At 41.0% G+C, this 26,080-nt stretch overlaps 1 protein-coding gene across 1 annotated transcript in view; it reads right to left on the minus strand.

The window, feature by feature from the left end:
- The window catches only part of LOC127414423 (protocadherin-15-like), a 254,255-nt gene that overhangs the window by 66,570 nt on the left and 161,605 nt on the right, over positions 1-26,080 (minus strand). Inside the window, exons 21-23 of the mRNA XM_051652444.1 lie at positions 16,831-17,055; positions 11,801-11,917; positions 1,331-1,471 (exon numbers count right to left, since the gene is read on the minus strand). Of these exons, the coding sequence (XP_051508404.1) occupies positions 1,331-1,471; positions 11,801-11,917; positions 16,831-17,055 (483 nt within the window). The remainder of the gene's footprint in view (positions 1-1,330; positions 1,472-11,800; positions 11,918-16,830; positions 17,056-26,080) is intronic.

Here is a 26,080-nt window from a genome sequence, read left to right on the forward strand (position 1 = left end):
TAAATTGATTTAAAGGAATATTCCGGGTTCAATACAAGTTAAGCTCAATCAACAGCATTTATGGCATGATATTGATTACCACAAAAATACATTTTTACTTGCCTCTCCTTTTCTTTAAAAAAAGCACAAATCTGGGTTACAGTGAAGCACTTAAAATGGATGTAAATGGAGGCCAATTTTTGGATGTTAAAATTATCACTGTTTCAAAAGTTTAGCCACAAGATGTAAACAATATGTTTTAACATGATTTTAGTTTAATAAAATCACATACTAACCTTTTCTGTGTAAAGTTATAGCAAATTTTACAACTTTGTTGCCATGACTATGTAATGTCAACAAACCCTAAAAGCCTAAAATGACTGTACAAATTAAGATTTAAACAACTTTACAGCTCAAATAATACATAAGTTTTAAAAGGGGAATTGATGAAAGTGCTTTATTCACTTGTCCATTAAGTCTATTACTCACCCTTTTAAATCTTTTCAAATAAAGTCATGGCGCAGGACACGAAGTTCAACCAGCACAAAGGCAAAGTAGGAGCTTTCATTACCCGATGATCTTTGCAGTCGTGCAAATAAAATTATAAGTTTCACATTTCTGCCTTTAAACCCTCCAAAAATTGGCTCCCATTCACTTCCATTGTAAGTGCCTCACTGTAACCTCGATTTTTGCTTTTTTAAAGAAAAGGAGGGATGGGGGCCTGGGTAGCTCAGCATGTAAAGATGCTGACTACCACCCCTGGAGTCACGAGTTCAAATCCAGGGCGTGCTGAGTGACTCCAGCCAAAATGGCCCAGTTGCTAGGGAGGGTAAAGTCACATGGGGTAACCTCCTCGTGGTCGCTATAATGTGGTTCTCGCTCTCAGTGGGGCACATAGTGAGATGCACGTGGATGCCGCAGAGAATAGCATGAAGCCTCCACACGCACTGTGTCTCCGTGGTAACGCGCTCAACAAGCCACGTGAACACGCTCAACAAGCCACATGATAAGATGCGCAGACTGACGGTCTCAGATGCAGAGGCAACTGAGATTTGTCCTCCACCACCCGGATTGAGGCGAGTCACTACACCACCATGAGGACTTAGAACACATTGGGAATTGGGCATTCCAAATGTAAAAAAAAAAAAAAAATTAATTTTTGTGGTAATCAACATTATGCCACAAATGCTGTCGATTGAGCTTAACTTGTATTGAACCCGGAATATTCCTTTAATCTCACTTAATAGTAGGTTTATTAATTTTCATATAGATTCCACTCAAAGTAGATGCATGTAAAGGGTAAATTCCATATGTATAACAGCAGAAGGATGGCCTCTTGGCCCAGACTCACTTTGAAAATGGCATTAGGCTCCTCGTTCAGGTTGACTTTGGTGATAACTCTCCCCGTGTTCGGCTCTACATCAAAGATACTGCCACTGTATGGAGACAGCTCCTGGTCCACTCTGTAGCGCACTTTACTGGCGGCCGTACCCTGAGGGATGAATATGGTTAGTATGAACACATCCCCTAGAGCATACCCACTCTCAGGTTAAAGGACAAAAGTTGACATATTATTATATTTAATATCCATGAATCAGATTATTATATAATTACAGAGTTATATTGTTCTCTCAGCCTCAGAAGGGTTTCATTTTATATTAAATTATTTATTATTTCCATGAAATCAAATTATAACATTTTGCAGAATGTTCAAGCTTCTTTTTTTCTATGCAGTGAAGACAGACACCAGTGGCTGTCAAGCTCAATAAAGGCCAAAAAAGTCAAAGAGATATGGCAGAGGGGAAGTAAATAACTTACATTTCAGTCTGTTCCTCACAAACTGATACTGTATAGCTTTTGAGGACTTCAAATATAGCGTATGAGTCATATGAATTACTTAAATGCCATTTCGATGATGCTTTGTTCTTTTTAGAGCGTGGCAGTTTAAATCATCATTCACTTTTTTTTTATGGTAAAGAGCATCTTGAACATTCCACAAAATATCTCCTTTTGTGTTCCACGGAAGAAACAAATTCAAATGGGTTTAAAATGGCATGAGATTGAGTAAATGAAGCCAAAATGTTCATTTTTGGATGAATTACTCTTTTAAAGGTTTGACTCTTTGAAAAGTTGGTTTGAACTCCCTCAAAGGTCTCTTGTGCATCTTGTTTTGTAGAGCTACAGAGAGCATGTCAGCCGCATCTCATTCTACTGATACTTTATGTCCCGTCTGACTGGCTGCATCTTAAATGTTTGATGCTTTGTGCTGTGGTAAACATATACAGTCATTTATACTGCAGGAGAAAGAGACAGAAACAACATCACATTTACATCTCTGACAGCCAAGAAATTGGTTTCTAGTTTCTTTTTTAAATCCGTGTCTAAATTTTTCTGTGGCTTATTTTTTGTGTCATAAGTTTTTTTGCTCCCCCATATTTTCAAAGCATTATTTAAAGAAGGAATGCATAATTTAACAGCTTGTGTGACAGGCCATGTAAATAAACAGCACAAGAGTTTACTTGGTGGTAAACGGCATGACCAGGAAGAGTGAAAAAGGCAGATTTACCTTATCTGACCACTGTAAGCTCTTTAAGACAATCACACCACTACGATTAGGGGCGGTAAAGGTAAGTAAGGTAAATCTATTAACCGTACGTTACAGTATCACTCACTGCTGTTCTTGTTTTCAAATCCAGTCATTTTTTGGGGTCTGCTGAGCTTAACTTGTATTGAACATAATTAAAGAAACAACACTGCACAGAAAGCTCAATTTGAACAAACTTAAAAAAAGTCTTGCATTTCAGCAGGTTTGATAATGATCTCTCACTTTAACAGTATGCAAATTCAATTTCAATGGCAAATCAAATTCTTCACACAAAATATACATAGACTGCATTGGGAAATGCCTCTTTCAGAATTGGCAGTTATTTTGATGACCTGTTTCCTTTTTTTTCTTTTTTTTATTGAACTGTAGAAAAATGTACGAATGCACAGATACTGTGAATCAAATGCTCAAAAGTTTGCATACCCTTGGAGAATTGGTAATATATGTACTATTTTTAAAGAAAACATGAGTGAGCAGGCAAAACACATTTATTTTATTTCTTATGGGATTCATGTTCAACTGTAGGTTATAACAGAATGGCACAATCATAAAACAAAACATGGCAACAAAGAAAAAAATGAAATGACCCCTGTTCAAAAGTCTGCATACCCTTAGTTCTTAATACTGTGTATTGCCCCCTTTAGCATCATTGACAGCATGCAGTGTTTTGTAATAATTGTCTATGAGGCCCCAAATTCTTGCAGGTGGTATAGCTGCCCATTCGTCTAGGCAAAATGCCTCCAGGTCATGCAAAGTCTTTGGTTGTCTTGCATGAACTGCACATTTGAGATCTCCCCAGAGTGGCTTGATGATATTAAGGTCAGGAGACTGTGATGGCCACTCCAGAACCTTCACCTTTTTCTGCTGGAACCACTGGAGGTTCAACTTGGCCTTGTGCTTAGGGTCATTGTCGTGCTGGAAAGTCCAAGAGCATCCCATACGCAGCTTTCATGCAGAAGAATGCAACTCGTCTGCCAGTATTTTCTGATTACATGCTGCATTCATCTTGCCATCAATTTTCACAAGATTCCCCATGCCTTTAGAGCTCACACACCCCCAAAACATCAGTGAGCCACCACCATGCTTCACAGTGGGGATGGTATTCTTTTCACTATAGGCCTTGTTGACCCCTCTCCAAACATAGCGCTTATGGTTGTGACCATAAAGCTCTATTTTGGTCTCGTCACTCTAAATTACAGTGTACCAGAAGCTGTGAGGTGTGTCAAGGTGTTATCGGGCATATTGTAACCAGGCTTTTTTGTGGCATTGGCACAGTAAAGGCTTCTTTCTGGCAACTTGACCATGCAGCTCATTTTTGTTCAAGTATCGTTGTATTGCGCTCCTTGAAACAACCACACCGTCTTTTTCCAGAGCAGCCTGTATTTCTCCTGAGGTTACCTGTGGGTTTTTCTTTGTATCCCGAACAATTCTTCTGGTAGTTGTGGCTGAAATCTTTCTTGGTCTACCTGACCTTGGCTTGGTATCAAGAGATCCCCATATTTTCCACTTCTTAATAAGTGATTGAACAACTGACTGTCATTTTCAAGGCTTTGGATGTCTTTTTATATCCTTTTCCATCTTTATAAAGTTCCATTACCTTGTTACGCAGGTCTTTTGACAGTTCTTTTCTGCTCCCCATGGCTCAGTATCTAGCCTGCTCAGTGCATCCACGTGAGAGATAACAACTCATTGACTATTTATACACAGACACTAATTGCAATTTAAAAAGCCACAGGTGTGGGAAATTAACCTTTAATTGCCATTTAAACCTGTGTGTGTCACCTTGTGTGTCTGTAATACGGCCAAACATAGGATATGTAATTTTTTGATCAGGGCCATTTGGGTGATTTCTGTTATCATTATGATTTAAAAAGGAGCCAAACAACTATGTGATAATAAATGGCTTCATATGATCACTATCCTTAAATAAAAGACAGTTTGCATGATCAGTCATATTTTCAAAATCATTGCCAAAATTTCACAATTTCTGCCAGGGTATGCAAACTTTTGAGCACAACTGTATATTTGCACACAAGGATGTGAAGTTGTTATATACCAATATAACGGCAAGGCCATTTAATTGGCTAATATTATGTTAATTTTAAAGATTATCACCACTGTCAAATAACTGTCAGTGACGGTTACATACAGTATAAAATAATGTATATAATAATAATAATGAGTGTATCAGTGTGGCGGGAGCCAGCTGGTAAGTGATGGCTGTGCGGTATGTGTAAACCTCACTCTCCAGGCCTCAGGAGGTGCACTAGCGACTGACGCTAGAGGCTGTAGCCTTTAGTCTCCTCGTTAGCATGCCCCCCTCCCATGCCGGCTAACACCGGTTCGAATCCCACTCGGAGCAGGTCGAGCAGGACCGGTTACATCAGCATTATTGTGGCCACCATGCTTACTTGATATAGTATCAACCTATATTGGTTGACCACTGATTGATGCAATGAAATATTGATGCAATTTCATGAGAAAAAGAACTGTAGTCCTGAAATATGATTGCATTGGAAAAGCCTTACTCTGTTGAGTAAAGAAATATACAGTAAATCTGCCCAATCTGCCTGAAAAGGTAATCCTCTGACCAGGTTAAGCCACAAAATTAGACAGGCCTCTTCCCAGCTAATACGGGATAAAATCAGTTAGCTGTTTAATATATGCCATTTATGAGTCATTTTCAACGGGTGTCACTGTCAACACTCAAATGTGAGCCAGTCGCATTAGTAAGACACATTAAATTTCTGCTTGCTGAATGTATTCAAGCTCTGGCTGAATGATTAATGGCTGCTGGTTGTTCTGCTCTTCAAGGATGGAAGTCCATTACTCATCCCTTTAAAGCTTCTCAAATAAAAGTAAGTCGTGGCGCAGAACGAGAGGTTCAACAAGCACAAAGGCAAAGGAGGAGCTTTCATTACCCGATGACCTTTGCAGTCGTGCATATAAATACTGTGTCATTATCTCATTCACAGGCGCTGCCTGGAAGTGCTGTGGTTCTCGTACTGTAATCATCTGTGTTTGAGAGAGACCCTAATGAGGACGATCAATTCCTGTCCTTGTGCTGTACCACACTTTCTCTTTCAGGGCTGTTTCTCAGAAGGACATATTAAATATGAGATTTATCTGACTTTAATTCCAGTCATGCCTAAGAGAGACAGAGAATGAGCCGCACCACGTCTCCATGGTGATTCACAACACAACTAGAATGATGAATCTGGTATTTCAGTGGGGCATCCAGGGTCATCACAAACTTTTTCTTGAGCAAACATTAAAAAATAAATAAAAAAATGACTAGCACACAAATGCACACATACATACAAAACAGACTAAGAAATCAGTCTGCAGAGAAACAGAAATGCATGTCACTCATAATAATGAGTCTGTCCTCTTATAATTTTCAATAAACCTTGGCTGGCTGCAAAGACATGTAACCTTGCACAATACAAATAAAATATGAGTATACTCAGGGCTCAAAAATAAGCATTGGACCAGACGATCAGCTTTGTACATGCCCTGGTGACATTTTTACTGGCCCTGAGGCAAAAATGAAGAAAAAAACTGTTTAACAACATACTGTGGGGTCCAAAAGTCTAAATTCATTACAACTTTGTTCATTACAAATTATACTATACATTATAGTAATATTATAATTATAAATGATAAATGTATAGTATAATACAACATTATATAAATGATACAATACAATGATAGTGAAAATTTTAATATTATGAATTTCAGATTATTATTATTATTATTTTGTGTTTGGTATGTCCTGCTGTTACTTCAATGGCAGCATGCACTCGATTTGAAATTGACTTTTTGAATGGAAATTGACCCTTCACTAAGTTCCACTCCCCTTGGTTACGGTCACTCACTCTGACAAGCTCTGCAGAACTCCCCACTGGAATTAATGGGAGATTGCCTTGAACGATGCGGTTTTTAGCAAAATAATCTCATAAACTGAATGGATACTATTTTTACGTGGGCTGGAATGAAGAGTGACATTGAGTTCAAGTTTTTTTGTCAAATAAATTATTAAATTACACAGTAATTTGATTAAAACTGTGAAAACTGCGAATCAGAATCAAGGCAAACGATTATACAGTCACTTGAAAAGATAAAAACTTTATTTAATAGCGATTACACATCTAATAGCATTAGCGTGAGTGAACAGAGCTGTTTATAACATTTCGTAACACACTCATTTTGATGCTGTGAACTGTTTATTTACTATCGCTTTTACTATTACATGAATCAATACATAAATTAATTAACGTTCAGTTAATAACTTTAATTTACCTTGGAGCAAATGTAGGTGTTGTTGCAGATGTTATATGTTCATTTGGAAATGAGGGCTGACGCAGTTTAATCCATAACATGCTCTTCTCCAGATTTATAAAAAAAAAGAAAAGGAAAAAAGAAAAACACTGCGGGTATCCTCTCTGGGTAACTTGTGTCACTATTACAAATGACCCAGCAACAACATGTTTTAAATTTTTTGGATTATTCTGTTAAGCAACAGTTGCTAAGACAGAACTGGTCAGAGAATCTTTTAAGCTTTATAGAATGCAATAATGTCTGTTAATGTTAATAAAAGTTATTATAAATGGATATCTATGGTTTACAGTGAAGAAATGATGTGGGTTATTTCTGAAATATCGGCAAAACAAGTTTTAACTTGGTTCAATGAGCCTGTATGATTATGTCGGACATGTAACAGGTTGAAGAACACACATCCTCACATGTTTAACACAGTTCTGAGGCCTAAGAATTTGGGTACTTAGATATGACATCAGACATGCAATATGTGTCTTTACTGCTTAAATTATTGACCTACATACACTAAATAATAATATTTGACTTCAGTATGATATTCCATATCAAAACTTAATAACAGCCGTTTTCAAAATGAACAATTGTTATTTACTGCATTTAAAATAAAAGCAAAGACATCATTTTAGCAGCATGACATTATTTTTATTCACTCATCCTTTCACAAACAGTAGTCCATGCGCTGCGGTGGTGGAGACAGGTCCCTTTCCTCCCGTTATACCTTATATGGTGATCTTGTTCATATAAAATCATTGTTAGATTATTTGACCTCATATCTGTCACAGCGACAGCACTTTGGAAATTAAAAAAGCCGTTTGCAATCGGAGTTTGCATGGTTTCTTCCTAAAAAAGTTCATACTGTATCCACCAACAGCTGCTGCATGTCAAGTGTGTCTAATAGAGAAGATGCGATAACAATGACGGTGACCCGTGAAATATCATCATTTATGTAAAATTCTGAGTTTTTCTGATGCAACGATCTAGTGGAAATTTAAAAATACCAAATCGTCAATAATCTGTAAGAAACGGTGTGTTTCAACTTGAGCAGTTTCAACATTTTGAGCAAAGCACCCAAAGACGCCGATAAATTAGCACCAATTACATGTTCTTCTAGCGCTTCTTCGTGACAGCAATAGCTCAAATGTGAGTGTTGTCACCTTGTGGACCCACTAATTAGTGCAAATAACTCCAGACACATGCACATTCTGTGTGTTCAAGGACGCGGTTACAAAAATCAGGCTGCACGCATTCAGTGATTGAGCACTCTGCTGATGAAGAGATTTGCGTCATGCGTCCTGTACGCGGACGCTCAGCATTCGCATCTGACCAAAGTATGCTTTGGGCTTTACAGTCAGAAACAAAGTGTACTTAGTTTTTACATTTCAAATTAAATAACCTTAATATAGGTTTATAATAGTAAAATTAGTATGTTTTACAGTTATAATGTAACATACAGAACATGCGACAGACTTAAATTCATAAACATATCGGGCAAGTGATGGTTCTGTCAACTGGCCCAAACCTCTGTCACTCGGGCTTTCCTTATTATTGAGCCCTCATACTATAGCAAATAATCTCCATGACCTGAGAGTTTCTTGATGTTGTCTCAAAAGTCTTCATTTTTAGGCCTTGTCCACTCTAATTTGTTTTCGGTTGAAAACTCTGTTTTCTATTTCCTAACATTATCATTTACCAAAGTATGTGGCACTAGAAAACGCCAGCCCAATGTGGATGAAAGACCTAAACAAATCTTTTCAACGAAAATGTTCCAGTGTGGATGTGACCTTAGTGCATAGACTTAAACATAGATCTTGATTCTTTGGCATTGGCAGAGTCATAAATTCTAATTCTAATAAAAAAAATTAAAAAAAATAATAAATAAAAAGCGCCAACCCAAAAATCTTTCAGAAACGCTCTAGTGTGAAGTAAGGCAGTGCTGTGTCTCTGTCTGAAGTTGACTCCTGCAGGTTAACCTCTGTGTCAGAGACTTCCAGCATGCACCTCTCTCTGTCACGCCCCTGTCCCCTATAGTGATACAAGCACAGGGTGTCCTGCTCACCCATGTTATACAGGTGAAGGGCTGTCAGAAGGAGTCGTCCCATTTGAAATAGGTCTTGTCATCTCATTATATGGGTTAGACACAAATACAAGCCTTAAGCCTTAAGAGATCTAAGAAACGTTGTACGTGTCACTTTGTTTTGAAAAGTGGTCAGGACAGTAGCAGGCTGGCTTGCGAAATCTTTTTGAAGACACACCAATGAGCCCGTTTACAAGCACAATTTTACTTAAGAATGTGCTTAAGAGTGTGCATAATTAGCCAACAATGTGCAAGGTTATGTAAATGCCTTAAACCGTGTACTTTCATCAGAGTACGGTCATAAACGCATTAAGCAAAGATCGAATGGCACACCTTTTTCGCCCATTACCCTGATTTCGCTCTACCGTTTTGACATCAAAAGCAGAGAGTAAAAAAATTATTTCAATTCTCATATAAATATGGTTTTCTTGCATTGTCTGATTTTTTGAATAAGCTGATTTTTGGTATTATCATCATATTCGTGTATATGTAAACACATTCAGTGATGCCAAATGTCATTGGTTCTTGTGTCTCGTAACCAATCACAACAGGCCAAGTTTGACAATGCAGCAGTGCGAATGAGACTTGAGAGCTGTGGCAGAGGAGCTATTAACTACATTCAGTACTTCACATAGACTTTAAACTTAGACGCCATTGGGGGCCCAGAGTTTTTAACAGCCAATAAAGTCTGTTAACGAGCTCTTCCTGTCTCATGTACAGATGCTGCATACACAGAGACTCAAATAAACCACAAACCGTCCTTCTGTTTTTATTGTCTGCGGATGATAAACATTTACAAGCAGTCGGTGCGTATCCAGCCCCAAGTGTGCACTGACACTCTGAATAAACCAAACCTCAGGCAGTATATAACCTTGTTTATGTAATTTATAAGGTAATACGAGATGTCTCTTTGCTGTATTGTAATGGCCTTGTGTTTCCCTCCAGCTGTAAATGTTGCAGGAGCGTGCTGGGCTGCATTCAAAAATCCAATAAATATTTCCACTTTCTGATGAAAGCGCAAAAATCATTTCCAAATTTACCACGGTGTCAAAATTTCAACGTTGTCACGTGTAATTTCATTTCGGAGTTGTCTAGTGAGTGAGAATGAGAGGCCAGTCTCCAGACGGCAAACGTTACAGCGCTCTATCAGATCAATCAAATAAAGACGCAGAGAGATAGAATGACAGCGCAGAACAAACTCGTTAGCCACACCAGCAGTCAAGCATGCTAATGAAGCAATGTGTAAACACCGTTGAACAGGTATGCTAGTGAGAGACTCCAGGTGCAGAACTAAACCTCTTATACACTATATAGAGACTTCAAATGAAAATTTTAATTTAAATGAAAATTATATTTTCAGTCAAATGAAAAAATGTATCCCAAAACAAGGAGTTTAAAGATGTTCAGTGATGGAATCATGCACTCAAATAACTGCATCACTTATTCAAACCGCAATTCTAATTTCAACCCCTAACCCAACCCCCTATAATATAAATCAATGTCTAACCTCCAACCCTAGATCCTAACCAATAACACCCACCCACCCTCTTCCTGACCTGAACCACAAACCCAATTCCCTAGCCCACATTCAATTAGGGATGCACCAATACAAAATGTGTGTGCCGATACGACATCCGATTGTTTAGAACAGCATCTGCTGATACCGATAGTTTTGTGGTTCTGCTTTTTTATGCTACCTTGTTTCAAATTACTGATAATGAATTACACAACTTCAAAATTAATTTAAATAAAACTTGTCTCAACATCTCTTACATATTTCAGAATAACTGGTCTCAGCTAAAAACAAAACACGCAAAAGAAAAAAAATCTATTATCTCACATTAATGTGCTTAACTCACATATTGTTAGGCTCACATTTAATTGGTATGATTTCTTAATTTCTGAATTGTTCTTAACTCCCATTGACTGAGCTTTAAGGTGAGTAATCAATAAATTATTTTAAAAGTTGTAATGGTAGTTCCACCATGTGAAATTCTAGCAGTGCAAAGCTTACAAAGCTCTGCTTTGACTGTAACCCAGTTCAATGTTATTCCACACAAGAGACCTTTTCTTTCACACACAGCATGAGTTGCTAATTTTCCAACATGTTTTTGTGCCCTCTTTTGACAGGAAATAATTGGCCCTGATCATTGGCTGTTTTAACAAAAAAGGCCAATGTGTGCAGATAATTGCTTTTAATTGCTTTTTAATTTCTTTTATTGGACGATACTGATGTTTGGTCTATATAATTGTGCATCTCTACTTTAAATCTTAACCCCAACCCCTATTCCTAGCCCCATCCTCCACCATATAATCCTAACCCCCATCCCTTCTACAAACCTTAGCCCCACCTCCAACCCTAAATTCTAACCCTGTCCCTACCCCTTACCTCAAATCTCAAACCAACCTCTTATACCAGTGCTGATGGTGAACATGGTGCCTTATCTGTTAATGGGACCCACAGTTCAGAAATCATATCATAACTAATTCTAACCCTAAAATATGCAGTACATGGTTTAAAAAGTTTTATTTTAAAAAGACTACTGATTGTAACTTTTACTATTATTACGTTTAATGATCCTTTTTTTAACACCAATATTTCATACTTTAATTATTCATCTCAAATCAAAGCATGTAATTTAAATGAAATTGCAAAAATAATCTGTTTCCCAAACACTCCACCTGTCCACCATTTTCATCTAAATGACCGAGTAACCTTTGTTATGATTGGCTGGCTGTTAGGGGATTCATTTGAGAATGAGTCAGAGATCATTGAAGTCTGGTTCATGACTTTGTGTACATACGGGAGGGTCCTGATCTTCTGCAAACACAGTTGCGATGACAGTCCCCTTCTCTGCATTTGGAGCCACCATTCCTTTATAAAGTGCCTGACTGAAGACCGGAGAGAAATCATTCATGTCCTGTACAAACAGACAGAGAAAAATAAGGATAAAATATGTCTTATTAACACTTATTAAAACAGGATTGAGGTAAGCAGTTCCCATTGGCAATGTGAATATGTGCCATATGCTGTCTTCCTCTACTGAGGAGTGACACAATGACAATCATCTTATCTTTTATCAAGATTTAATCAATTGTTTTGCATCTAAAACAACATTAAGGTTGTTTTGGTTGATGTCACCAAGCCCTTTTACTTTTTAGGCCTCACCCCTCCAACAACTTTTTGTGATCCAATCAATTCACTCCAAGAACACATATCAACCATTGGAACAAAAACAAAATTACTTAGTGCACCTTTAACATTCCTCTTGTGTAGAGAGAGGAGAGATGGATGTGATCCAGTGGGAGGAGTGAAGGCAATTCTTCATCATCTCATGGTGTCCTTTGATTGGAGCTCAGTGAGGTGTGAATGGTGTTTGAAATGTGAGGACATTTTTTTCCACTTTAGTACAATACTACTCAGATAACATGTGTGACTCATTCGTTAGCTCTTTAAGGGTGAAGAATGTGTTTGTGTGTACTCGGATCTGTTACAAAACTTAGTGAGCTGCCTACACAGGCAGCATACAATGGCAACATAGGAAAGCTTTTTATGCAAAGGTTCTTTCCAAAAGGTAGGCAACATGATTATGCTGCCATCTAAGATAGCTTGTACCTAGGTTTTGGAACAGAACATCTGAGAGCAGTGAAATTTCAGCACTGCATCGTGGAGAGCAGCTGTTAAATTCAACATCTCTTTAAGGCTAATTTATACTTACTGGGTGAACAGGCTTCGCTTAGTTCACCTACAAATGATGACGAAATGCAGTGATGTTTATGTTCTGCCAATGTGTCCGTTTGGTGATATTTCTCCTATTTGCACACATCTCTGCAATTCTTGACCTAGGAGAACTCGGCTGGTAGAAGAGCGTTGATGATTGGTTAAAACTAATCGTGGGTGTGGTTTGTACATGACTTTTTTATTTACATTTGCATGTGCCAGCTGAGGAACTGTTACCAAGGTTACTGTTGTAAAAATGGATAACTTTGAAGCACGTTTCTCAGAGATTACTTTTTTACATGATTTGCAACACAAACTCTACAAAGCCAGCATGATCACAACAAATTAGTAGAGAGAGACTGGAGTTTTTAAAAGTGAAAGGGGACGTGACAAGAAGTGGCACAGCGCTAAAAGCTGTGGTCCACGGAGAGAAAAACCTGCATTACTGGCTTTACTTGTAGCTGGAACAGTACGTTAAACACGTGTCATCACCCTAAGCGAACTAATTTTAAAACGATGCTGCGATAAAGTATAAATGCCAGCTTCATTCGCCGAGGGTGCATTTGTTCGCCTAAGAGAAAAAGTTCAGCATCTTCCAAAGTATAAACCAGGCTTTAGTGTGAGTTGCCCACCTGAACAACACATTAATACATTCTGACCTTTCACCTCTCAGCATGAGTTCAGTGGCTGGAAATATAGCAGAAGAAATATGGATCTATATGAAGTGGGCTGCTCTTCTCAGGAGGTTGAAGGGACGAGGACTGCAGAAGCACACAAGATCGAAACAACTTTGAAACTGTTCACAGAGGTCAAATGAACCATTCTGAATGTTCGCCACCACCTGTTCCTGTAGCTCAATTGGTAGAGCTTGGCACTAGAAATACCAAGGTCATGTGCAGTCTGATTCACAACTTTTATGAGCAGACTCCTTTAATGAAAAACCACTCATGTCCAACACAATAAGTAAGCGAAAATCTATACAATTTAAACAAAATATGTTAGAATATACTGCCGTAAAATGCCAAAATGCAGTAACAGATTTTTGATTGTCCAGCCAAATGTAGACAGCCTCCACACTGTGTTTTCTCTGAACTTTTCCTCAAAAGTACAGAAACAATCATAATTGCAACCCCAATCCCATCCTTTTTATACAGTACATACAGCCACACGATCTTTGGATGTAGTAGACAATCTTCCTATGCAAGACCTTCAGAATCTCCCATAAGCCCACATATGATGACTCAACCCAGACATTAATGATATTCCCTTCACCCCAGCTTCATTGTAATTCATTGCACCTTCCCTGTCGCAGTAAATCTAACAGGGTGCAAACTTTGCTAAGTTGAAAGTAAACATCTCTGAGAGCTGGAATCTGTTACTGCAAAGCAACTCAACATTCAAGAGACATCTGAAGAGAGCAGCTGCAAAACCAGAATTCACGTTTTGTTTTTCAGTCCACAACAAACACTTAATGAAAAGACTGTGACAATCTCTGGGAGTTTAACTGTGTCTCATGAGGAACAATTCAACATGATACACACTCGCTTTTAGGAATATTCAGGGTTACATTCAACCTAATGTCTACGTATTGTCGATTACCGCAGACAATAATTTGAACTCGTTTCTCAGTGAGCATAAACAAATCTAAAGTGAATTTACAGTTACTGTACTGTACACTTAAGGCTAGTTTATAATTACTTGGCGAACAGGTTTATTTTAGTTTGCCGAACAATGATGATGAAATGCAGTGATGTTTTTGTTTTTCCAAGGTGTTTGTTTGATGATATTTCACCTGTTCGCCCATATCTCTGAAAATCTTGACCTAGGAGAACTTGGCTGGTCGAAGAGCATTGATGATTGGTTAAAACTAATCGTGGGTGTGGTTTGAATGTGCCTTTTTTGGGGTTTTTTTTTATAATCGCGCAAGGAGTAGATAACATGGGGTGCATCTCAATCAGTTCACTAGTTCAGTAGCCAGGGCACTGATCAGTGAGTCGGCCATTGTTAGGGCTGTCTCATTTGCAAAATCATTCCAGTGCACCGAAACGTTCGCTCCCTAAAAACTTCCACAATGCACCGTAAAAACCAGGGAGCATCGTTGCTCACTAATGTTCCCTTACCGGAAATGTTGTCATGTCTTCTAAAGTCTCTCAAGTCGTCAGATGACAAGCACAAGTATAAAGTACAAGCCTTTTTTCTCTTTAAAAGAGATGTTGTTTGTACTGTCTTTCCTTCATAATTAACACGAAACTGAAAAAATCTTTTAAATATTTGAGTTGTTAAAAGAAAGCTTAAAATACACTCCTATATATTTTTATTTCTTTATTTATGCCTTTTATCTGTTATATTAACACTGTACGTTTGAATATCTTAATAAATGAATGATAGTGTCATTTATACAGCAATAGTGCTGATTCAGTTGCGCTTCAATGCGCATGCTCTTTAATGTCGCAGGTGATTGAGTCATAAGTGTCCCAATGTTCACTGGATCGGCACCCTTACCAGTGCAGGAATATGTGTTCACGATATACTGATTCACAACACAGGGAGCTAGGGAGCTGACTGAGACACAGAGTAGGTTACTTAAAAATGGATTGCAACAAATTAATAACTTTGAAGTCAAATACACTTTTTTATGTGTAAGAACTTCAGATTGGGTGAAAATCACAAAACCTGTCCAGGTCATATTTCAACCCAAAATCATAGGACAGAGAAAATAAATCACATTTTGCTAAAGCCAACTGTTTAGTACTTTTGCATTGTGACATTATTTTCATGACAATTACGCACATCATTTTGGGGTGAAATGTGAGCTGGACATGTTTTTACAAGATTCACATGGTTTGCGTTACTGAAGAAGTGCAAAACGCAAATGTTTTATACAATGGCTGCGACAGCAAATGAATAAAACAGTTACATTTTAATGTAATTATATTAACGGAATTACAAAAATCTTTCGGCAAGTAGTATAGTTCATTAGCTCAACTGTGGGCTGTATACGCTTGTCAAGGTGCGTGCGTAAATCGGCTATTTTACAACAGTTTCGAACATGACTCATCCAATCAGAGTTGAGAGTCAGAACTGTCCGTTATAAAATATTAATATTATAGATTATTATTATAATATTAAACATCAATGTCTAAAAGCACAGAATAAGTGTGTGACCATCAATTACTTCTGTTAGTTTTAAAGAAGATTTACATAATTAAACATCTAAAGTTTTCACACACATTTTTCATCACACACATATGCTCCAGCCGCTGAAAACTGTAGGAGTCTAATCCTTCTGTAACGGCTAATCTTCAGAGGCGCTGGAGAGCACTCCCGTTAAAATCCTCACATAATTGCAGTCACAAAGCTAATGAGTCATTCAGGCCTGGAAATAGCTGTGACAGGCTAGCATCACAACCTGCACAGAGCTTTGTCTGTCACCCTTGTCACCATCAACCAGAAATAACACAACGGGAATGTAGGCAAACGCAGACAAAGATCCAGTAAACAACGCCCACAATCCTGCCAACATAGCGAATTTTCTTTCAAGACTAATTGAATTCAGAGATCAAATCTTTTGTAGGCATTACTGGAACACATTCAACACGGCTTCTGCAAGAAGCGTTAGCACATCGACACTGTGGACGAGCTTTGGAAGTTCTAATCCAATCACTGGCTCTTTCTAATGGCAGCAGACCTGATGAAAATTAGCTTCTATCCTCCAAGTTCATACCCTGTTTGAATGGAACCTGCTGAACTCTTAAGAGAATCAAGTGGTGCTGTGGAGAGTGCTGTGATAAATAAAAAGAGGGTGCAAGAATGAATTGTGTCCGCTAAAAGGGCATGCATTTTTATTTACCGGCGGCTCTCCGCAGGCAGTAATAGTGCAATTTGAATTGTGCCTGGCAAAAAGTGTGTAGTTCTGAGAATAAAGTGCAATCTCTAATTAGCCTAATTTACATTAAAAAAGATGAGAACTTTCTTTAAATTTAAGTTGCAGCATTATTTCAGCACTGATTGCGCCTGGTTAAACTGGATTGCGTGTTAGTGATTAGTGAACTGTTTAGATCATTTGCACCAGAGAATTTAAAGCTGGGCCTCACACACTTTTAACAGTCTTACCGTGATCCTAACGATGACTGTTGCCGTGCCAGGTGGTAGGACTCCACCGTGATCTAATGCCTCCACTTCAAAGGTGTAGGTGCTGTTCCCCGCTGCCAAGTCCTCAAAGTCCAACGCTTGCAGCACCGATACGGCGCCGGTCAGCCGGTTCACGGCAAAGAGCTGCCGAGCCGCTTCCGTTTTTATTCTGTAGGTCACGTTAGAGATGAGATCGGCATCCACCGCCTGAAAGAGAGGGAATAAAGGTTAGGGAAAAAAGAAATAATGAAAGAAATAATATGATCTCACACTTCACCGGGTACTGTAGAAATCAAGCTGTAACAAGTTACTAAAATCAAATGCATGGAAGATCCTTCAGACCCCATATCCACCTGGTATTACCATCTCTCTTAGGTGATTTGAGCACAAGTGGACAGGTTTAAATAAGCTCAAATGGGTCTTGGAGATATTTTGTGATCCAATCACTCAAACAACATTCAGAGGTGTTAATGCATCCTGATACGATGTGGAAAACATTATCATAGGACCCCCAACTCCCCTAACAAGCAATCACTGCACCAAGACAAGGTCGGCAAGACTTGAAAAACAACCTTCCGATCGACTGAAAAAAAAAAATGTCCTATGTACATATGTATAGTATTTGTGAACAAGACTTCAAATCTCATAATACCAATTATACAACAGTTAGTTCCGGTCCACAAATTTGATTGGACGAGACACATTCCATGAGTACAGATGTCTCAGAACATCAGCACTCAGAAGCTTCACTGTCTGTATCACTTTGCTTGTGTTTGTGGCATTCTAAAGTGTATGAGCAGTGCAGATGTGTAAAAGAGCTATGTGTGTCTTTTCATTAAAGGTTTTAGCCAGCAGGTGGCAACTAAAGACCATTTTTATGTGTTATGAGCCAGTTTAGTTTGATGTGCATTGAGTCAGCACACGTCAGTCAGCGAGTGGTTTCATTGAAGTCATCAGCATTGTTTCTCACTCCATGATCGCTCGGATTACTTCTAAACTACTACAGCTGGGAAATACAGTTAAACTAACAGCTTCAGCATTAAGGCTCATCAAAGCTGAGAGACACAACAGACGGAGAAATCAAAACATACTCAAGGCGTTTACCTTTTACCGAAGTTTCCGCGTTGTGAGGAGATATAAATATTCAACATGGCGGAGGAGAGAACGGTTTCTATAGTGAATGCCTCTTCACTATAGAAACCATCTGATGTTGTCATCTCATTGTGTCCCGCATACGGCCGTTAGATGGCACCATTAGCTTGTGCAGTACTAACTGAAGCTGTCAACGCAGGCTGATTAAATGTGGAAATGGCATGCAAGGCTACATCTCGATTTCAGTCTTAATTTATTACATAATACTGCATTAATGGATATCATACCAATGTCTAAGAGGTCAACATTTGCAGTTTTTAAAGAGTTTTGGATTGGGTTTCGCCTCAACATGTGCTTACTGTAAGTGTTGGTTTTTACACATTAATGTGAAAATGACAATGAATCAGCATGTAATATTACATGTTCTTAGGAGTGCCAACACTTTTTAGAGTTTTTTACAGAGAGTCTCACAAAAACGCATGTCCATTTTTATTACATCCGCAACCCAAGTTCATTTCCCGATCTAAATGGGGTAAAAAACATGTCAAGATTAAACACTTTCTAATGTCTGGACTGTATCTGCAGGGTTTTATGATACATAGACAAGCGGTTCGATATACTGGCAATGAGTACTTCATATGTGAAGATAAATGTCATGATTTCACTGCAAATATCATGTCTGCAACATGGTTGCGACACTGCTTCACAGGCAGAAGGGAAGGAGAACACAGGGAAGCGGGGTTTCCAGGTTCAGGTAAGAGTTTTAATCGGCCACCACAGTGCTTTACAATTTCACAAACTCATCAGTTTCACAGGCATGTAGTTACATAAACACATCAGCTTCACAGGCATATAGTTACTTAAACACATCAACTTCACAAACACAATAGATTAAGCACAACAGCTTCTGTAGCACCGTGGCCTTCCTTGTGCCAGATTCTCTCTCCCTGCTGCTGGTGGCGTGGCTATTTATATTCCGCTCTCCCCATGCTCACTGGAATTAGAGACAGGTGTTAAACATAATCTAGCTCAGGTGCAAGCACCCTTACTGCTTTCTCTCTCTCCAGACGGACGCTTGACCACGCCCCCGCTGCCACATATCCCCACCGCCCGACTCGGATCATGACCCAATCATTGCCCCCCCCCCCCAATTTCTGGAGAGGAAGTCGGCGACAGCAAGTCGGCGACAGGAGCACACCCAGTCTGTGGACCACCTTGAACTTAAACGGCTGAAGAGCCTGATACCAATGGGTGATCCGCGCGTTGGTATCTTTCATGTGGTGGAGCCACTGGAGTGGGGCGTGATCCGAGCACAGGGTGAAGGCCCACCCCAACAGGTAGTACCGGAGAGTGAGGACCGCCCACTTGATGGCGAGACACTCCTTTTCCACGGTGCTGTACTCAACGAGAGCTTACGGCTAATGTACAGCACCAGGCGCTCCTCCCCCTCCACCACCTGCGAGAGTACAGCCCCCAGCCCTCTGTCTGAAGCGTCCATCTGCAAGACAAAAGGGAGAGAGAAATCGGGTGAATGTAAATGTGGCCCCCCGCAAAGTGCGGCTTTCACTTGCATAAACGCCTGCTGACACTGCTCCGTCCACTGGAGCGGGTCTGGAGCTCCCTTTTTAGTGAGATCAGTCAGCGGGCTGGTAACGTCTGAATAATTAGGCACGAATCTACTATAATAGCCAGCCAGCCCCAGGAACTGTCTCACCCCATTTTTGGTCTTGGGCCTCAGGCAGGCCGCAATTGCCGCAATCACCGCAGTCTTGTCAATTTTGGCACGCACCTGCCCGTGGCCCAAGTGCAACCCCAGATACCGTATTACCCCCATATCGAGCATAGCATCCAATTCTTCCCGGACAATTTTCTTTTTGTGCTCGGGCAATCGGTAGGGACGGCCACGTAACACCACCCCCGGCTCAGTCTCGATGTGGTGCTGTATGAGGTTCATACGACACGGTAGAGGGGAAAACATGTCTGCAAACTCCTTCTGCAAATTTGCAACCTCTGCGAGTTGATACGGCGAGAGGTGGTCTCCGCAAGTGACTGGGGTGAAATGATTGTGTTTTGTATTCACCTCTGGCCTGAGCTCCGCCCTCTCCAGGACTACCGTAGCCAACATCACAGGGACTGCCTCGCTCCACAATTTCAGGAGGTTGAGGTGCTATATTTGATGTGCGCCCCCTCTATCGGTTCGCTTTACCTCATAATCGAGATCCCCCACTCGTCGTGTGACCTCAAAGGGTCCTTGCCACTTGGCGAGTAATTTGGAGCTCGATGTGGGGAGTAATACGTGTACCTTATCTCCCGGTGCAAATTCCTGCAGCCGAGTTCCCCTGTCATACAGTCGGTGCTGTCGTTCTTGTGCTTGGAGCAAATTCTCCTGTATTAGTTGCCCCAAGGTGTGGAGTTTTGGTCCCTCCTCCCAAGCTTCGCACATAACATCAAGCACGCTGTGCGGGTGCCGCCCGTATAGTAGCTAGAATGGGGAAAACCCCGTGGAGGCTTGCGGGACCTCTCGTACTGCGAATAACAGGGGATCGAGCCATTTGTCCCAATTTCTAGCTTGTGTACGAATTTACGAATGATATTTTTAAGGATTTTATTAAATCACTCCACAAGGCCATCTGTTTATGGATTATAGACACTGGTGCAGATTGATTTAATGTCCAATAATTCGTAAAGCTCGCGTAGTGTTCGTGACATAAAGGTTGTGCCTTGATCGGTGAGAATTTCTTTTGGAATCCCCACCCGGGAGATTATTTTGAAGAGTGCCTCCGCAACACTGCGTGCTGAGATGTTGCGCAGAGGCACTGCTTCCGGATATCACATTGCATAGTCCACTAGGACCAATACAAAGTGATGTCTGCGTGCAGACCACTCTAATGGCCCGACGAGGTCCATTCCAATTCTCTCGAAGGGGATCTCGATCAGCGGAAGAGAGCGCAATGGCGCTTTTGGGGTGGCCAGTGGATTCACCAGCTGGCCTTCGCGGCATGCCACACACCACCTGCGGACATCGCGCCAATGCCCGGCCAACAAAAACAGGCTATTAGACAGTTCAGTGTTTTTCTTTCCCTTAGATGTCCCGCCATGGGATTATAATGAGCCACCTGGAACACCATTTCCCGACGGCTCCATGGTATTAAGAGCTGGGTTGTATCTTCCTTTGTTTGAGCATCCTGCGTCACTCTATACAACCGCTCATTTATAATTGCGAAATAAGGATATGAAAGGGTGACACCCGGCTGGAGTTGTTGACCATCGATCACTCTCACTTAGTCAAAGGTGTGCTTGAGAGTTTCATCTCACGACTGCTCCAAAGGGAAATCCCGTTTGGGAAATCCCCCGAGGAACGGAGGGGCTGCAGCCTCTCCCCCTCACGTCATCCTGACATGGAGCAGATGAAGATGGCCCTGGCTCCGCCTCCCCTGCCAGAGCATCGCACATCTCACATCTTGTGGCTTTAGTGCAGGACCCATCCGCGCATATTCCCTTTAATACATTTCTAAGCTCAGGGTGAGGCGGGATCTAACCGCGGCCTCCACTCTATGTTTTGTTCCCCGAAATTTAATAACAAGGGTCACCACAGGGTAGTTGTGAATATCCCCATGCACACACTTCACCCTCACTGTTTTAGCTGTGCCCAAAGTCTTGTGTTGAACCATGCGTTGGTGGATAGTGGTTTGATTACAACCCGTGTCCACCAATGCTTGGTGAGTACCCCTCTTGTCACTTACCGGTATCCGGTATGCTCCGGCCTGATCGGGGGCAATCTGCGGAGTGTCGGGGATCCGGACCACCGTTCCCAGCTCCATGACAGGGCACTGATCTCGGAAGTATCCCGGCTCTCCGCAACTCCAGCAGACCGGCCCAGGCACCACGCCCGCACCTGCATCAGCGGGCACTTCCACCTGAGGGGGAGAGCAGCAGGGCACTGTTGCTGCTGCGGGCGACGGGAAACCCCGCGTGCGTGGAACTGGCTTTGGTGGCAGGACTCCTCGCCTTCGCGGGGCAGGAATGGGCTCTGGGAAAAGAGCAGAGTGAGAGAGAAGAGGGGAGGGGAAGAGATTGGGGAAAACATAGGGGAGGGGGAGAGAGAGCGGGAGGGCTCTTCCGCCCTCTGGTATGCCGCCAAATGGTCCTCCGCTAGTCGAACAGCTTCCTCCAGCGACGCCGGGCGGTGGCACTGGACCCACTCCATCATTCCTCTTGGCAGTCGATGGATTAGCTGCTCCAGTACCACCTGGTTGACAACTCCCGTGATGTCGCGATCCCCCGCCAGCAACCATTTCCGGCACGCATCTCGGAGCCGTTGGGAAAAAGCAAACGGGTGGTCGGTCTTCCCCAGCTTCAAGGTCCAGAACAGCTGGCGATACTGTTCTGGGCTACGACCCACCCGCTACAGGATAGACTTTTTCAGGTCATCATAGGCCAGGAGATTAGTCGCCAGCAACTGTTGGGCGGCAAGCTGAGCTTCCCCGGACAGCAATGGGAGGAGCCTGGCTGCCCACTGGTCACGCGGCCAGCCCCAGATCTCCACGGTTCTCTCAAATAAGTCGAGGAAAGCCTCGGCATCGTCTTCGGCTCCCATCTTCAGGAGTGTGGGGGAGGCAGTTGGCTGCGGTGGTCCGGGGTCGTGGCTCTCTCTTTCTCCTGGCCGAGGAGGCTCTGGATCGCGAGCCGGTCCTCTGCTTGAGCCCGTAGGATCTCGAAGAAGCGCCGTTCCTGGTCTTGGCGTAGCTCAAGCAGTGATTGCTGGTTGGACTGATGCATACTGGCGAGGGACTGGAGGATCTCGGCCACCTGGGAGGACTCCATGGGGCGTACTTCAGTTTTTACTCCCGGGTTTCGGCACCAGTGTGACACTGCTTCACATGCAGCAGGGAAGGAGAACACAGGGAAGCGGGGTTTCCAGGTTCAGGTAAGAGTTTTAATCGGCCACCTCAGTGCTTTACAATTTCACAAACTCATCAGTTTCACAGGCACGTAGTTACTTAAACACATCATCTTCACAGGCATATAGTTACTTAAACACATCAGCTTCACAAACACAATAGATTAAGCACAACAGCTTCTGTAGCACCGTGGCCTTCCTTGTGCCAGACTCTCTCTCCCTGATGCTGGTGGCATGGCTGTTTACGTATATGCTGCTCTCCCCATGCTCACTGGAATTAGAGACAGGCGTTAAACATAATCTAGCTCAGGTGCAAGCGCCCTTATCGCTTGCTCTCTCTCTGGACGGACACTTGACCACGCCCCCGCTGCCACAGTGGTAATTGCAGTTTAACAATCGCTATTTTTAACCTGTTAGCAACAGTGGTAACGATTCAAACCCATTTTATATCCAACCATTTTATTTCTCTTGATGAATTACTTGAATGAAGTCTTGATGGTGAAAATCAGGAGCCTCTGTCGTTTGCATTCCCAACAAAGAGTGTGCGTGACACAGAAGCAGAAGTGAAGTTTAAGTGAATAAAGTTGTTCCGTGGGAAGTTTAAATGACACTTGTTTGGGTGAAAAATGCTTGTCGAGAATGCACCGGACAGGACATTGTCGATAACAGATAAACCCCTGATGAAATATTCACGTGGGTCACATTTTAGGTCGGATAAAACAGATTTCCTGATTAATCCAGAAGAATCACATCCCTGCATTATCTTCAGCAAGCTGACTAAAACCACACTACACTACTGTTTGGGACTGGAATCGCGACAGACGCAGGTATCGCTCTCTTAAAGCAGAAAAGCAATTGTTTAAGTTTACAAGGCATAAAAACACATGCACATGATCATTGAATGAAAGATCATATGAATGCAGGACAGTTCCATCAACTGGGCCAAAAATCTCTCACACTGGCCTGGGACCATCCTTAACGATAAGCCCTGCATGTATCCATGCATAGACTACAGTAACACGTGTTTCACATGTGTGTGTTTCTGATGATGATTAGAAGTGAAAGCAAACCGAGAGTAGAGGAGACACTGTGAGCAGCTCTGCCACTTTGTGGGTGTGGGAACCTTTCAGGTGCCTTTTTTTAATGAGGAATTACAATCTACACTGATCTCAAAGATTTGAGAAATATATAAATAAAGCTTCAAACCCCCAGAGAGAAGCAGCACAAGGAGTCTGATCAGTTCATCAGCTCCAGACCAGATGCCGTCACCAGGGCCTAGGCGCTCTGACACCAGACAGTGCTGCAGGGACCTGGAGGTGTCAGACACACCGAGATAAAAATAGGGCTGCAAGATCACTGTCTTCAAACAGTGTCACTCATTTGCCCATCAACCCCAGTCAACACAAACACACACACACACACACACACACACACACACACACACACACACACACACACACACAGGCTTATTTTCCCTCCTATCTAAATCTAAGAGGGCAATTAGACGAGCTAGTTGCAGAATATGTTTTTTTTTTTTTTTTTTTTTTTTAGCAGACAGCTTGTTTCTTTGATTTGAATCATGCATGCCATTTACATCAGTGAAGGGCAAACATTAATTCTTAAAATTAGATAACTTTTATTATGTTGCAGTTCCTAATAAAGTAACTAAATGTACACAAATAACCTTTTTAAATAAACCTCAGTTTACCGTTGCAGATTTCTAATAGTGCACTGTTGATTGCAGAAGGTAAACAGCACCGACGTTTGTGAATCTAGTGGATTCTATAACAACAATGTTTGCCCAGTAAAGAATGACAATTACTTAATTTAAATATACATGGTGGGTGAAGCGCTATACTATCACAAATAATGGCTAGATAGCTTGGTCTGCGGATGATATGCAAACAATACGCAGGGTTTTGTTCTGAAATGACACTCAAAAGTTTTTAACTATTTGTAAATTCGCTTCTGAGACTTTTTGTTCATATTTGTCTCTACTTTTTATGAAATTCATTGGTGATTGTGTTCAGTTACATTGCCGTTCCTCTAAAATTCCCAAGAGCACAACCGTTTAGAGGCACATTAACCACAAGACAGCATCTCCTGCCTTTACACTGAGTCTGTCAAGCATGTCAATATTTATCTAGTTAAATATGCAGCCCCGTCGGGAATAAACAGACAAATACAGACACTCTTTCTTTCACCCCAGACTATCGAGAGAGACAAAAACATTCATAATGTAGTCAGTTACTGGCAGGCCAGCAGACACAAACACAGTTAAGACACACAGACACATAAATAAACACACACACACACACACACACACACGTTGGTGCTGCTATCCTTATGAGGATTCTCCATAGACATAATGATTTTTATACTGTACGAACTATAGATTCTATCCCCTAACCCTCACAAAAAAACTTTCTGCATTTTTTAATTTTCAAAAAAACATTGTTTAATATGTTTTTATGCAATTTGAAATATGGGAACCACATTTATAGCATAATACCCTTGTAATTACCAGTTTGTAACCTAACCTAAAAAAATGTCCTCGTAAACCACCCAAACCAGCCCACACACACAAAACACACTATTCCATTTTTTTTTTCTTCCAAAAGTCAGGTTAGATGCTAAGGTCAACTGCAGACCAGCTGGTGTGGAATATCTGCAGCCATTACTGTTAAAGGCAAAATTCAGAAGTAAAGCAACGTGAAGCAATGAAAAGCTCTTAAGCAGAAGCTTTAAAATAAAGTGTGTAATGTTTTTGGTGTTACCCCAGAGACAACTATTAGGCTTTTAACACTGGGTTTAATCCTGATTTAACACAATGATACAATGACTTTCTGTGATGAACAGACCAAAATTTAAAGGGTTAGGGTTAGTTCACCAAAAAATTAAAATTCTTTTAGCTAATAAAGTTTTAATTATCGATTTATTTATTTTTCACAAGCCTATCGATTTGCTTCAGAACAAATTAATTGATCAACTGAAGTCATGTGGATTACTTTTATGCAGCCTAAATAGACCTTTTGGACCGTCAAACAGACAGAAGCCTGATGGCACCCATTTACATGCATTGTATGGACAAACCGAACTGAAATCTGCTTATAAAAATCTTTACTTCGGTTCTGTTGAAGAAGGAAAATCATACACAGCTGAGATGGCTTAAAGCTAAGTAAATCATGAGAGGATTTCCATTTTTGGGTGAACTAACCCTTTAAGTTGACTCCCAAACCA

The sequence above is a fragment of the Myxocyprinus asiaticus genome, chromosome 23 (assembly GCF_019703515.2).
Source record: "Myxocyprinus asiaticus isolate MX2 ecotype Aquarium Trade chromosome 23, UBuf_Myxa_2, whole genome shotgun sequence".
Taxonomy (NCBI): Eukaryota; Metazoa; Chordata; class Actinopteri; order Cypriniformes; family Catostomidae; genus Myxocyprinus; species Myxocyprinus asiaticus.